Consider the following 15,841-nt stretch of genomic DNA (forward strand, 5'->3'; position numbering starts at 1 on the left):
GATACAGATAATAAGTGTCCACCGGAAAAGAGAGAAAGCGAGAGGGAGAAGGAGGAATAAAGTGAAAAAAGTGTACAACAGAAAAAGCCACCCTCACTGTAAGCAAATCATCTCTCTCCCTCTCTCTCTCTCACTCTCTCTGTGATTTCTTCTTCATCTTATCATCTCGTCGTCTACACACACAAGAATTCATTTATCTGTTACAGCAGACTGTTGTTGCAACTGATTTTATGCTGGGAGCGTTCAAATTAATAACTCATACAACACTCTCCGTAACTCCTCTTCAGGTACACTCTCTCTCTCTCTCTCTCTCTCTCTCTCCGTGTATTATTCTTAGATTATATGTTTGTGTACAGAATTATTGATAACAGTTGTAACGTTTAATCACCTGTAAGATTATTAGCGGAGGTTTAATTGCCATCATTTGTGAGCTTAACCCTACTAATTTCTCTTAGATCTGATCGATAATCTCTTTATTCTCATTTTATATTAACCTATCACATTTCTCATTCGTAACTCAGCTTTCCGAGCAAATTTGCACCTTTAGGTTCCTGATAAACATGTAATTCCATTCAGAGGCGCATCGGTGGGTATTAATTTTTGATATTTTTCAGCAATTGTGAACTTCTATTAAGTGAAAAATCAATCCTAATTGTTTCCCAGTTTATGCAAATTAACTCACTAATATTTGTGCCTTGTATGCTGTAGAGGAGTGGGGTGCAGTGCAAGTGTTATCCATAATCCATGCATGATGTCATTTATTTTCCGTAAGTGGCGGAGGTTTTTGTAACTCAAGTAAATGATTAGTAAAAGAATCTTACACAGTCACGTCATACTAGATGATTCTTGTGAAGTATTGTATGACGTGAGGTAATAGAGCAGAGAAAGAAAAATCTTTTGTTATTGTTAATTACTCTGTGGTATTATATAGAAAATTAGAAACCAACATCTTGTGGATATCTTTTGAAATTGTGATAATTGCAGTAATAGATGCAAGTTGCGGCACAACTTATTTAAGTCTGGTTATTTTTCTACTCCACCCAATTGACCTTAACTAATATCATGTTATGCTAGTTATCTGCCTTAACTGAATGGGTGCGGACTTTGGCATCTTTTATTCTCTTTTTTATCATAGACATCACTCCTCAGCATATCTAAATAAGTTTGTTATTCCACCCGGTTGCAGAGTACATGGAGTATGGACTGAACTTTCTGGAAGCTTAACGGTTAGTTGTGTGTTGTCAGTTATAATTTATGCTTTCAATTTATAACATTCTCTTAATGCTTTTTATATATTCTTTATTAACTTACAAACCCAGTTTGTACTTGATTTGGTTGTCATTGAATAAGACTTTGTTTTTTCAAGTCCTAAAACACTGTTGCACACACCATAAAGAATTTTGAGAGAGGATGAGGTCAGGTCCTTATATTATATTCTAAATTTCTGCAGATAATTAATATTTATCTGCTAAGAAATTCCACAGAGGAAAGTAGTCATCATGCAACCAATTTGTATGGCATGTTTGGGAACTGTGGATTTCATTTGGAATTCTGGATGTGGTCGACATTTTTGGACAATCAAAATAATTTTAATTTGGATTTCAAATCCAATTTAAGAAATTTAAATATATGTATAAATACGAGACTTTGAAATGATAACTCATTTCATGTCATTTCAAATCTATCATTTGAAATGAAAGATATGTTCCCAAACACTATCTTAGAGTTTTTCTAATTGATGTTTAGTAATGTGCACTCCCTTTTTAATTGATTAGGAAGACAGGAGCTTCTGAGGTGCAGACTGTTGAGTTTCGGATTTGCGTATGGACAGTAGGACATATTAGCATCTGCGACACTGATCAGTCATGGCAAGCATAGGACATAGGAAAGTAGGCAGTTCGAGAACTGTTAATGGCTTCAACGAGTCATCCAGTTCAGTTGACTGGCTGGGGAGGGAGATGCTTGAGATGAGATTAAGGGATAAGGACAAGGTGGAGCATGATGAGGAGAGAGTAAGTTATTTCTGGAAGTTTTTTTTAATCACTACAGTTTGTAGACAGTTTGCAATGTTCTTGAGGAGGTTTGCTATAAATGGTGAAGCCAAATATTTGTATTTAGTAACAGAACTCGAGTCAGTTTCTCAAGTGTGATCTATGCTATTCTAGATTGAGAGAACCCTTTTAATAAATCTGCGTGTTGTTTTATGGATTTCTATGTGCATCGCAGGACAGTGAACCTGAAGTAGTCAATGGTGTGGGAGCTGAAGCAGGGCATGTGATAAGAACTACTATTGGTGGTCGAAATGGTCAATCTAGGCAGGTTGCAAAAATAATTTATATGTGATACTGTGAATTTCACAGCTCTCTTAGTCTTACTTTCTAGACCTGATGTACTTATTAAGATATATGTTACACTGTTTGAGAAATTTTGTATATTTGACAGGCTATCAGTTACATAGCGGAGCATGTAGTTGGAACAGGCTCTTTTGGCGTTGTTTGCCAAGTAATGTTTATATAAGTTACTAATTGTATCAGTTTTCTTCCGTAGCATTTTATGCTAAGAGATGAAAAGCAAAAGCTCTTCCATTTCCTTAATACCGATTGGTTTTTTATAATAACCTCTACTGCTTCATGCAGGCAAAGTGCAGAGAAACTGGTGAGATCCTTGCTATTAAGAAGGTTCTTCAAGACAAGCGCTACAAGAATAGGGAGTTGCAGATTATGCAAATGTTGGACCATCCAAATATTGTTGCTCTTAAGCATTCTTTCTTCTCAACAACCGACAAAGAAGAAGTGTACCTTAATCTGGTCCTCGAGTTTGTTCCTGAAACTGTAAATCGTATGGCAAGGCATTACAGCAGGTTGAACCAGCGAATGCCCTTAATATACGTCAAACTTTATACCTATCAGGTATTTAGCATTTTCGTTTGCTGTGATGATCTTTGAATGAATTCTGAAAGAAGACTGTAACTTTAGATGGTTAACAAAATTATACTGCTTAGTAAATCATCTATTTCAAAGGCAACTCGAAGTTATGGTTCCTTTTATTTAGAAGTGCACCCAGTCCAATAAATGTGTTTTTGCGCGTACTGTTTAGTCTTTTGAACACCCTTGGGTCATAGAGCTTTTACTCTTGAGGAGCAACTTTTCATTTCTGATAATGGCAATGATCTGAATCATGTGACATTTGTTTAGCAGCTTCCTGCAATTCATAATTGTACTCCATCGTACGCTCTATTATCAGGGTTATACACTTATACTTAATCTTCAAGTGCTAGCATCCCCATATAAACCATTTTAATATTCATAAATAATCAGACTTGAATCATTATTAAATTGACACTAAGTTTGGTGATTTCCATTTGTCTCTTTGCTAAATCCATGTATGGGCAGGTGCATATCCTCTTTACTTGACCTATATATATTATTCCGCCCCATATCAGTTTCCTTTGCTGGTGTTAGCAATTTAGTATGATGAGCAATATCTTTTCCTTTATCAGGAAAATCATAACTTAAATTGTGTTTTTTATAATTAATTTGGATAAAATTTTCTATTGTCACCAGTTTCCTTTGGACAGAGACTTATCAAAAAACTTTGTTTGTGTAAGGTCAAGTATTAGGATTTTAAGTACTCTTTCATCATTTTCCACTTTTCTCAACTTCGTATGTATATAGGCCTGTGTAAAACCATGTGGTGCATGATATATTGGAATTTTCATTTCTCATCATTTTCTACTTGTCTCAACTTTGTATTTACATTTGGTGCAGATATGCAGGGCCCTCGCTTATATTCATAACTGCATCGGTATTTGTCACCGTGACATCAAGCCTCAAAACTTACTTGTAAGTTATAAGATACTTCATTTATTTGATTGTATTAATACTATTTCTATGCCAGTTTCGCATAGGATTAGAACTACCGCTAATGAGACAGTTACAGTATTTCCTACTTTCCAGTTGCATCGCAATCACAGCTCCATGTTTCTCCCATTCTTTTAGCAGAGGACTGTGATGCTCATCTTAAGTTGTTCGTCTAAAACTTCTGAAGTTATCTTCATGAGTTGAGTATAATTATCAATGCACTTTTGTGTGTGTAAAATATCTTCAGATTATCAGATACAACAAATGAGCACATTAAACCATTTTTCATCAAACTTATGTGTTTTTGCAAGTATTGTTGATTGTGCCCCTGTAGCACTCTTAGTTTGATATTGATTGGCTGAAAATTCTTTGGAGAACAGTTGTAAATAAGACTTAAAAAGCAACATATAACCTTCAACTGAACTGTAATTAGTCTCAGTTAAAAAAAAAACTGTAATTAGTCAAAGTGGACTTGCACACATTAGAGGCGAAGTACCTTTATATTTTGCATGCCCTCTATTAGGTGCGATTCTTTTGCATATCATCACTCCTTTTGTTTTGTTACAACCAGTATATTGGTTTCTTGTTAAGTTTGTTTTATTGCATCTATTAGGTGTTTTTGCATGATTTTTTTTTTTTCAAGTTCCTGTATAAAGACTGAAATTACCAAGTTTCTGTGTCTAGGTGAATCCCCATACACATCAGCTGAAATTGTGTGATTTTGGAAGTGCAAAAGTTTTGGTACGCCAGTGCACTGTGCTTTGAATGTGGCATTACTTGATCTCTGGATTTAATTTGTTATGTTGCATGTATTCATCAGGTAAAAGGAGAACCTAATGTTTCGTACATTTGTTCAAGATACTATCGTGCACCAGAACTCATATTCGGGGCCACAGAATATACAACTGCAATAGATATATGGTCTACCGGTTGTGTGATGGCTGAATTGCTTCTTGGGCAGGTGGTTTAATTGTTTTGACGCATGTGCATCAATCATTAGTGCGATAAATGTTTCTATATATCCCTTTTAATTTCAAGGAATTTATTTATATCTGTTCTCTCACAGCCCTTGTTTCCTGGAGAGAGTGGAGTGGACCAGTTAGTTGAGATCATCAAGGTAACTGAGCTGACATTTATGCCACTTAATAAGACTCATGTTTACATATATGCATATGTGTCTATCCGCCTGTGTATTGGGTCTTGCACCTTCTGTAAATATACTTTTTACTGTCTTGTAATGGGTCCAAACTTGTTTTCTCAGCATCGCCAAACGAATGTATTGAACTAAAAGGCTGAACAATTAGATATTGGTTTACTTATTACTGTAAAGTTTACTGTTGGGTGTACGGTCTAGCATAGATTCACGGGTTGTTTAACCTTGTCACATAGAGAGATTAGACAGTGGAGAATTTTTTTAAAAACTTCAAAAACGAATCGGAAGTGCTAAGTAATAATTCATATTTTTAACTTGAATATAGAAGCTTGTCTGAACTTCTTTTCATGAAATATTTTAAATTGTAATATATTTCACAGGTTTTAGGAACACCAACCAGGGAGGAGATCAAATGCATGAATCCAAACTATACGGAATTTAAATTTCCGCAGATAAAGCCTCATCCATGGCATAAGGTATATCTTATTACCTTATTATATTATCAATAATGTCTAGTTACAAGGCCAATTTACTTTATAATCTGCTGGAGAATTAGCGCCCCCCCCCCCCCACCCCCCCCACCCCCACACGCACACACGGTTTCTTAGCAGGTCACCATGTATGGGATATGTTTTTTTGATCAACAGTAACTGCTTGCTATTTACATAGTAGGGTATGATGGGTCATGAGGAACAATTTGTGGCTGAATGCTAAATATGTGATATGATGGGGAAACACAAAAGAACTCTGCTAGTCTAAATTCTAAAATCTGCCCAGAATTGACTTGATGACGATTGACAATGGTGAAGTTGGTATAAAATACATACTGTGCCTTAAAAACTTGGTATAGAATACATACTGGCCTCTTTCGGATAGTATGATCATGTTCGGTGTATTTTCTGTGTCTAAAAGTTGACAGTATTATACTATTAACTTTTAGAGGTTAAAAAAATTAACTAGAAGTTGCTCATAAGAATATGTTACAGATAAAAACCTGTAGATTTACTGTGTACTGAGCGTTTGGTTTGAATTTGCATTTGGTTATAGGTTTTTCAGAAGCATTTACCCCCAGAAGCAGTGGATTTGGTTTGCAGATTTTTTCAGTATTCACCTAATCTACGGTGCACTGCAGTAAGTCTTCATATTTTAATTTGTAAGATCTTGTAAATTCTGAAAAGGTACATATAAATGTAATAAGCTTTGGTGGCAGTTGGAAGCTTGTATCCACCCTTTTTTTGATGAACTGAGAAATCCAGATACCCGTCTACCAAATGGGCGTCCTCTTCCTCCGCTCTTTAATTTTAAGGCACCCGGTGAGTTTGACTCCTTACATAGCACCGTCTGACTTCATACATGACATAAACTGTTCTGATTATTTAAGTGTTGTAATATACTATGACGTATGTGCAATTGTTATTATTTTTTTGGCTACAGAGATATCTGTAATTATATTGTTTCGAAAGTAAATATTGATGTACTAGGTCAAACGGCTGTGCAGGCTTATAATTTAAGGCAATAGGCAAAGCACTTGATTTTTAAATATTGTTGTCATCTGTGTTGGGCAAATTAAGCTACATAATCCCTGTAATGCCTATCGTTTGCTTAACATAAAAATATGCAGAAACTGGTAATACAGAATTATAACTCATGTGGGGTCTTGTCAATTTCTTTTTCAATTTAAGGTTTTTTTGAGTGATTGTTTAAAGTTTAAACTACTGATAACTACCCAACTCTATAGAATCAATATTTCGTACAAAGTCTAAAATATCAACATTTGATTGATAATATGTATTATATCAATAAGAGGTTTTTTTTTAAGAGGCGAGTGAGGTGTTTAAACCATTGCCGCTTGTGAGTATTTGAAACACGAGGGGAGGACAAAGGAGATAGACCTTGACCACAAGGTCGCATTCCTTTCGGGACATTCAATTAAATTTCAGCGGTGTAGTATGGTATCTGATTAATTTACATGTTTAAATGAGCTAAGAGTACACCTTAATTACCTATAATTTGAACTTGGGAAATAATGTAATGACATGCATAAATTAATTATAATATCACTCACCAGCTAACTATGGACTGATTTATTAAAATGTCACACACTCAATGGTTCTGAGTAAAATTTCAGTGGGGGCTCCTCTCCAATTTGTGTCACTTCTGGTAATGCTACTACAGCTATTTTGACATGTATGCTATTAGCAATAGCTATGCTTCAAGAGAAAAGAAAAATTATGAAATGAGCTATGCTTCAACAATGTTGTTACAATGTAAGTACTGCTAATGGTGCTATGGAATTTTTTCTATGCTTCTGAATTCTGACAATTCGGTTTCGATGAAAATTGAGCACTAATTGGCCAATGAGCTTCTGACATTTGTTGGCTTTGCCCATATTTAGGCTTTGCAAAGTGTTATATATTAATTATATTTTACATGACAGAGCTTGCAGGCATCCCTGCTGAGATTTTACGACGGCTTATTCCAGACCATGCTCGTAAGCAGAACTCATTTATGGCTTTGCATGCCTAGTGTGTGCTTGGTGTCTCTTACTATCTGCACGCCTTGCCTGTCCTGTGTGGAATTTATCCCTCCAACATGGTGCCTACACCAGCCTCAGTGTCGTATAATAACAGATTAAGTAACAGCTATACTGTCGACTTGGTTTGGTGCACTAGATTTGTGTTCACTTGTCAGTGATCTCATGTTCCATTTTTGTTAATGAGCTCTTAAGTAGACTTTGCAGGGCAAAAATTGGAAGTCTTGGAGATCATGTTATAAACAGAGTTGAAGAGTCTCTGGTCTTTGGGTTTTATCCAACGCAAGGAATTGTATACACTCACTTAAATACGTTTGTTATAGTTTATGCATCGAAGTTATATATATAAGTTAGTTCTACATATTTTTTCATGAACATGTCCTTGCCAATCTAGATGGGAATCAACCAGAGAATCTGCTGTCATGGTGATCAAATAGATAAAATATAAGAGGCCGTATTAATAATTAACTAGGTTTTTAACCAGTGCAGAGCACGGTTGCTTTAGATTATTTTTTAATATATGTCAGATCTCTGTGTTCATCTTTTTCAAATTGAGATTATTTGTATTATAAAAGTAATTTAAAATTTAATATTTATTTGTTTTCAAGTCATATTATATTGATGTCTATATGCACACATATCCTCATTATTATGATATTTATTAAAATATAAATACAAAAATATATACCGTTTAAAACTTTATTATATAATTAGATTACCACCCACCTAAAATTATTGAAAATTTGATATAAAAAATGAGATTCTCGCTGAATCATAGTCTTATATATTATATTTATAGTTATTCTTTTATATATATATGTGTGTGTTTTCTAAAAATCGGCCGGTTAACTGATTAAACGATAATCAGACGAATTTTAATACGGTTTGATAAAATTCGGTTAAATCGATGATTATTTGGTCAAACTGGATTATGAGGGAAATTTCAAAATTTCAAAATGATTAGATTTATTTTATTTATATATATAATATTAAATTAATTCCAATTAATGATCATGTTAACCATTTTGATTAATCACCAATTTTTTGATTTCCGCTTTTTGCGATACTGAATATTTATTTATTTATATTAAATCATAAATATAAATATATTATACATATATGTAATGGAGTTTTAATTATGAAGTAATTTGATGTATATTAATTATTAGACATTAATATCTAGGGAAAATAGATTTTTTTGCCACTCAACTTATTGTAATTTTAGAAACTTACCACCCAACTAATTTTTTTTTCCCTTTTACTCACTAATGTTAGGTTTGGTTTTATTTTTAGCCACCAGCTTAGGTTCGGATTTGATTACCAGCACTATGATAATTTTTTGTAGCATCATTTATACATAGTGAGTATGTAATATTTTGATGATGTGTCGTATGTTTAGATCTTTATATATAGCAATAATAATATAAAATAAGTCGATGAAAAATTAAAATCAGGAAAACACGTAATTAGAATTCTAAAAATTCAATAAATCATGAATATGAAATCAATGATTTCAAACAATTCACCCACTCTCATAAGATAAAGTGTTTTTGAGTGATATGATGCATCATATTTCGTTATTATTATTTAAGTTTCAATCGACTAGCTCAGTTTAAGATCTCTCTTAAATTATTCTTCAAAAATTTTAATAACTTTATCTTATTACAATTTTCGAGATAAATAAATAGAGAAGAAAACTTAATTTTTGATGATTGTTCTCTATAATGCATCATTTTATGTTATTATTACTTCCTGGTTCCCTCTCATTAGTTTACAGTTTTTTCTACTGCTTACCGCTTATTTAAGACTCTTACGAAACATAGTTTCATAACTTATTTTTGTGTGTGAAAAATTAAACGCTGAATTTTCATTCGAAAGAAAAAAACTATTTATGAAACTACATCTTTCAAAAGCCATAAAATGCGTCTAAAATTCTTATCACCGAAGGTAAACGACCTTGGAGACATAAGAAGTACTGTATATAAAGATGTATGCTTACAGACTACCATTATATTTTTTTTTACAGATGCAACTACCACTATATTTTAATAATGTTACACAGAAAATGTAATGCTAATAATCAAATCCGAACTTAACTTCAACGACAAAAAAACAAAGGTGAATCGGACATTAGTGAGTAAAATAAAAAAAATTATAGTTGAGTGGTTAGTTTTTGTGACGACTCGGATATTTTAATATTATTTATTAGTTGTTTAAAATTTTATAAAAGAGCAGGAATAAAATTTTATATTTTATTCCAAATGATTGGATTTTCAAAAACAATTTTGTGAGTTGCTGAAATTATGTGATTAATTGTCTATTGCATTAATTGATTATGTGCAATTTAATTATTTATTTTCTGTCCGAGCTATGGATTTACAGCTTTGATTTAGTTTATTATTTTTTTGATAAATTAAATTCTTCTTTTGATTTCAAAAGCAATATTTATTTTTAATTGATCCACAAAGTGTTGTCCGACTTAGATTACCAAAATATTTAGTTTTGGTATTTTTATGTATTGGTCCGATTTAAAAATATTTGAAAACTTGCAAATGATTATATTAATTATTTGCACTTTAAAAATGATTTTGATCTTTATTTGTATAAATAAAGAAAAAGCTTTTAAAATGTTGTTTTTTACAAATCTTGCGTAGTCAGGATATTTAAAACTTTTAGAAAATTTAGGAATGTTTGGATATGTTTTTTTTGTAATATTGTTGGACCCTAGTTTTATACTCCCTCCGTCCCAGTGAATTGTATACAGTTTCCTTTTTGGGACGTCCCATCAATTGTATACATTCCAAAAGTAGTAAACTTTTATAATATAAAATATCATTACACCAACTACTTTCATCCACTATCTCCATTCTATAATAATATAAACACTATTACACCCACTACTTTTTTCCACTATCTCAAATCTATTATTAAATATAAATGGGTCCCACCACTATACCCACTTTTCATCTAACTTTACTTATTTCTTACCCAATTTCTTGGTCTCCGTGTCCCGGCCATTTGTATACAAATGACTGGGACGGAGGGAGTATTATTGATATAATTAGATTATACTTCTTTTGTTTTTATTATAAAATGAAATTAGAAAATAAGCAGGTGTATCACCAGTTACGCGTAGCCTCGGTGTTTTGAGTGCAGATAAAAACAGAGTGTACAAGTTAGGTTTATAAAACAAAGGCATCGATGGATTTGGGGAAAAGGAATAGAGCTAGGGTTTCGAGAGTTTCAGTCCAATCGAACCATTCGAATCAATCAGGCGAGGTTTATTTTGTGTGCGTGTCTTCAATTGTGTGTGTATATCTGTATCTAGTCTTGTGTATGGGTATAAGTCTGTGGTGTTGAATCGGAGGTTGAGTATGGCGGCAGGTTATGGAGGAGAAGAGGAGAAAGGGTGCGATGGTGGTGGTGTTGATTGTTTTGGCTGCAGCGCGGTAGCAGCCGTGTGTGGCGGCGATGGAAAACAGGGGCGCTGCGTTTGATTCCCAGTGGCTGCGGGGATGAGAAAGATGAAGTCGAGAGGGATGGCTGCTTGGTGGTGAGATGATAGAAATGGGAGGGTTTGAAGGTTGTGGTTGCTGAGATTACAAGCAGGAGGCTGTTGGTGGTCTGGGGAGGTAGCGGTGACTCGACACTGGCGGGACTGATCGGGGATTACTGCAGTTGGCTTTGCGACTCCTGAGGATAGATTGAAAGGAAAGTCAGGGAGACGAGAGAGGTGGGTATGATGTAGTAGGAGGCCAGGAGCAGGGGAAGTGAAATACAGGGAGAGTAATCGGAGTCACAACAGTTGTGTGGCTGCGGGTGGTGCTGAGGTTGCAGGCCCGAAGTGGTTGTTGGTGGCTGTTTGTGGGGTTTGAAACAGAGGCTGTTAGGTAGTAGTGGTGGTGGTTCCAGACAGAGGTGGGAGTAGTGCAACATGATGAAAGAATAAGATGGGCGTAGAGAATGGCTTAATTGTGTGATGAAGTCAAGGAAATGGGATATAATGGAGACTGAGCTACAAACTGGCTAGAGAATAGAACAATTTAGAGGTGTGCGTACAGAATTGAGTTTCTGAATTGGGTGGCTGAATTCTTTGTTCCTGGCTGTGAGGAGAGGCCAATGGAGGTGGGTGATAGTTGTTTAACAGTGTTGGATAGTCTTGTGAGTAGCTACCATCGCGGTGGGGTTGCAAAGCTTTTCGGAACCTAGAAATGAAATAAATATTGATTAAATATTAATTATTAATGGATATTAGGATTATTTATATTATTATTATTATCAATTCTTTTGATGATAATAATGATAATCAATAATTTTAATACTATTAATAATCAATAAGTGATTAATGTAAATTCCATTTTTATATTCTGATTAGTAAATAAGGTAGTTGGTTGAATTTGAATTGTTGAGATTATAATTCTATCTAGATCTGAGATTGTTATGGATAATGCTACGTGCGTTATATTTGATGACTTTGAATATGTATGATTACCTAAGATTTTGCTGCATCTAGAATATAGATTCGAATATGCGAATAGTGGTATGTGGTTGGAAATTTCAAATTGTATTATTATTGTTAAGATAATACGTGATTATTGTAATCAAATTTCCGGACTTTATTTTATTAGAATCTTGTGATGATTTTTATAGGTTTTATTGAAATTTCGGAAAGTTTTGTTAATTGTCGGATTTGATTATTAATTGTGCCGTGTGCTTTTATGATCCGACGTTTTGCCGAGCAACTGACAATTTGACAAACATTATATTATTTTGGGACAGAGATTGTGTGTTATTGGTTTTTGGAGTTGCTCGATTTAAAAGGACGTGTTGTCCAAAATTATATTATTTTATCAATTTAGTTTGATGAGATTTCGAGCTGATTTGAGAAGTGATTGGATTACAATTGGACTTGTAATTCATATTTGGATTGTATCCAGGGTTATGCTATTAATGTGGTTGATTGATTGTATATAATCAGATATAAAATTATATACATGATTACTGAATTATATTTATATTTATATAAATATTAAAGCATGTGAATTAAACGCTACGTGCTGACATGATGACTTGTTTAACTATCTGATGCTATGTGTATATATTATTTGTATATGATATATATTTATATCGTGAAGGGTAGTAATATAATTCCGATTCTACGAATTGACGACACTATGGATTGTTCGGCAACTGAGTATTATTTTGCTGTTATATATAGTCTACCGAGATGCGTGCATTCAACGACTTTCAGAATCAAGCCTATATTGTTGAAAGTCAAGTCAGAAATAGTTGATAAGGCCAGTTACGCCGTATGATAGTCCAGTAGAAAGTAGTCTTTGCAGAGAATAGCAATGTTGAGGGCATTATAGAAACCTCGAGTAGAGAGACTGTGTGTCACCAGTTTCTGTCAAAGGCAAGTATTCCTATTCTTCTCTTTTATTTAAAGAGCAAATATTTCAATTCCCTCTTGTAAGCAAGTTTGCAATTATGACTTGTACTTCCTGCAAGCATGTTTCTGATATTTAAAAGTGCAAATACTTTTATCTTGTCTTGTGATTTAAAATATCGAATATCTTTAGTTCGATACTTTTTACTGTTATATGAACAGTAACAACTTTATTTGAAAAGCATTCTGATTATTTTAATCAGTTTTCTGAAAGATTATTGTCTGAGTTCTTTTACAGTTTGGAACTATTGATGACTCTATAGTAGTCATATTTCGGTACTACAATATATGCCTGGTCTTCTGTCCCAGACATAAATCCTGGATTTTAAATAATTAAATAGTTTTGTTTTTCCGTTGAGCCGTATTACGGTGGATTTTTAAATTGTACTCAGACTTTAATGAAATTTATTTTGACAGTATTTTGAGTTTGAAAACTAAAGAGTTTCAGAAAGGTTTTGAAAGGATGATTTTATGGCGTAAGGGGCTATTTAATACTCCAGCCAGATAGACCAGCAAAATATTGTTTTGAGAACAGGTGTTAATCATCTGCTTCCGGAAGAAATCGGAAGATTTCTTTGTTTTTGCATAGGTGGCCGGGACGGCGGTCCAGCGAAGGGCTAGGTATTATATGAAATATGTATAATACCATTTCTGCCAAAGGCCAATGTGTTGCCTTCTGTTTGGTACCTATTGTTTGGATCTGCTTCTACGAAGCATGATTCGGTGCTATCACTGGATTTCCTGATCAGCTGTGATAGTACGTCCGTTGTTTAAAACCTGGTCATTATTATTTAAGCTTATGAGAGCTTATGTTTACTGTCAAATATATCTTGTGAAATTTCAAGCATATTGATATATATCTTTGATAAACTTTTGATTTACAATTGTTAATATTTATTTCAAATACTCTGATTTAATCCAAGAAAATTTATATCTTGTCACTCTTGCCTTTCTTATTATCTTGCTGAGTATTTTCGCTCACTCTTGCTATTATTTCTAACCCTTTCAGCTAGGGATTGAGATGTCACATATATAAGCTACGCGTAAGATTGATTCTAGGCAAGATTACCAGGGAGGCGTCTGCAAGCATAGTTATGATTAGAATTGATTTATTTCAATTCAGTTGTAAATAGATTTATTTATTTGGTTATCGGTTACTCTTCTTATCGAAGTTTATCTGATAATGTAGTTTAAGTTGTAATAAGATTTGTTAGTTTTGGTTTCTGATTTCAGTGCTGTAACCTATTAGCGATCCTGTTTTTAGGGGGTCAAAGTGGTTTGATTTAAATCTCTTTTAAAATTTCAGATTTTTAAATATCTGTTTTACCTTTTTCCGCAAATACAGGTTTTTAAATGATTTTTGTTTTCGTGGCACCAAATCCAGACCCCCGGATTTGAGGGTTGTCACAGTTTTAAAGACGCAATAAGTTTAGTGACAAGAAAATTATCATAATGCTAGTAATCAAATTCGAACCTAAGTTGGTGGCTAAAAAAAATCCAAACCAAACATTAGTGTTTAAAAGGAAAAAAATTTAGTTGGGTGGTAAGTTTTTAAAAGCACAATAAGTTGAGTGACAAAAAAATCTATTTTTTCTAATATCTAATAAATACGTTATTATTAAAAATCAATAATAACCTTTATATATATATAAATAAAAATATGTATAATGAGGAAAAGGTAGATTAGTCATTTCAAATTAAATTACTCATGGTTGCTGTATTAGATATATAATAGATACTCCCTCCGTTTCAAAATACATGTCCACTTTAGAAAAAAATATTTGTTTCAAAATACTTGTCCATTTCAACTTTCAATGTAAATTTATATTTCCAAAATCAACTCTCCTTCACATATTTCAAATTTATATTTCCAAGATCAACCATATACCACATATTAGGTTCAATTAATGACTTGATGTACTTCTTTTTTTCTCAAAATCCACTTTTCTTAAACTATGTGATTTTTTAAAAGTGGACATGTAATTTGAAACGGAAGGAGTAATAGATTCTGATGATTAATAGTTTTCTGTAAAGGTGCATTAAATCTCTCCTATAAAATGGTTTCCCAAAAAAACCCGTCTAAAATCGGGAAAGCAGCTGGCTTATGTACAATATATATATATATGAGTAAAGTTCTATGGAGACCATTTTTATTGGAGACCGTGGAGACCACTTATGTTCTGCAATCAAAACACTATAAAATACATTATTTTGTGAAGAATGTTCAACAAATATCATGTATTCATTAAAATTGTTGAAGATCATCTATATTTCATAATTATATAATGTATGTTCTGCAAGTCGAACAATGTCCTGCAAACTAAATATTTTTCGTAGAATATAACATTTTGTAATGTTCTACATGCGAAACTTATATGATATTCAAGATTTTAAAGTGAAATGATGATTTTGTACAACATGATGTGCAAAACTATACGTTTTACAATGTTTTTATGCAATATTTCACTTGCAGAACATAGGTGGTCTTCACGGTCTCCAATAAAAGTGGTCTCCATAGAACTTTAATATATATATATATATATATATATATATATATATATATATATATATATATATATATATATATATATATATATATATATATATAAATGCACATTTATGATTTATGATTATAATTTGATATGTGTGATTTTGAAAATTTTGAAATAGTAGATTTATGATTATAATTTAATTTGTGTGATTTTGGAAAATTTGAAATAGTAGCTGGCTAGTAATAATTCACGTTTTGTAATTATTTATAACGGTTATTAAAAATTAGACCGCAATCATGTAAAATTTATGATTTTATGACTAATATGAGTTTTATTCGTTTGCTCAATTATAATTTG

At 32.9% G+C, this 15,841-nt stretch overlaps 1 protein-coding gene and 1 long non-coding RNA gene across 10 annotated transcripts; both read left to right on the top strand.

Moving 5' to 3' along the window:
* LOC108208830 (shaggy-related protein kinase kappa) lies at nt 1-7,917 on the top strand. Of its 9 annotated transcripts, none has more exons than XM_064087683.1 (17): nt 21-98; nt 207-287; nt 522-586; nt 709-767; nt 1,187-1,226; nt 1,776-2,012; nt 2,227-2,319; nt 2,443-2,502; nt 2,637-2,909; nt 3,768-3,842; nt 4,545-4,601; nt 4,681-4,821; nt 4,927-4,977; nt 5,394-5,489; nt 6,061-6,144; nt 6,224-6,326; nt 7,451-7,917. In XM_064087683.1, the coding sequence occupies exons 6-17, from the start codon at nt 1,866-1,868 to the stop codon at nt 7,537-7,539; spliced, it is 1,269 nt and encodes a 422-aa protein (XP_063943753.1). In that variant the 5' UTR covers nt 21-98; nt 207-287; nt 522-586; nt 709-767; nt 1,187-1,226; nt 1,776-1,865; the 3' UTR covers nt 7,540-7,917. The 9 variants fall into 9 exon arrangements, with proteins under 9 accessions (XP_063943750.1, XP_063943751.1, XP_063943753.1 ...); XM_064087684.1 differs by having other exon boundaries at nt 22-98; nt 210-287; XM_064087685.1 differs by lacking the exon at nt 522-586 and having other exon boundaries at nt 22-98.
* Nucleotides 7,918-10,598: 2,681 nt separating this feature from the next.
* LOC135150729 (uncharacterized) lies at nt 10,599-14,224 on the top strand. Its single transcript, XR_010288944.1, has 2 exons — nt 10,599-11,929; nt 12,765-14,224. It is a non-coding gene; the product is annotated as an uncharacterized LOC135150729 (long non-coding RNA).
* Nucleotides 14,225-15,841: the final 1,617 nt, after the last annotated feature.

Source organism: Daucus carota, chromosome 2, assembly GCF_001625215.2.
Source record: "Daucus carota subsp. sativus chromosome 2, DH1 v3.0, whole genome shotgun sequence".
In the NCBI taxonomy this organism is placed as follows: Eukaryota; Viridiplantae; Streptophyta; class Magnoliopsida; order Apiales; family Apiaceae; genus Daucus; species Daucus carota.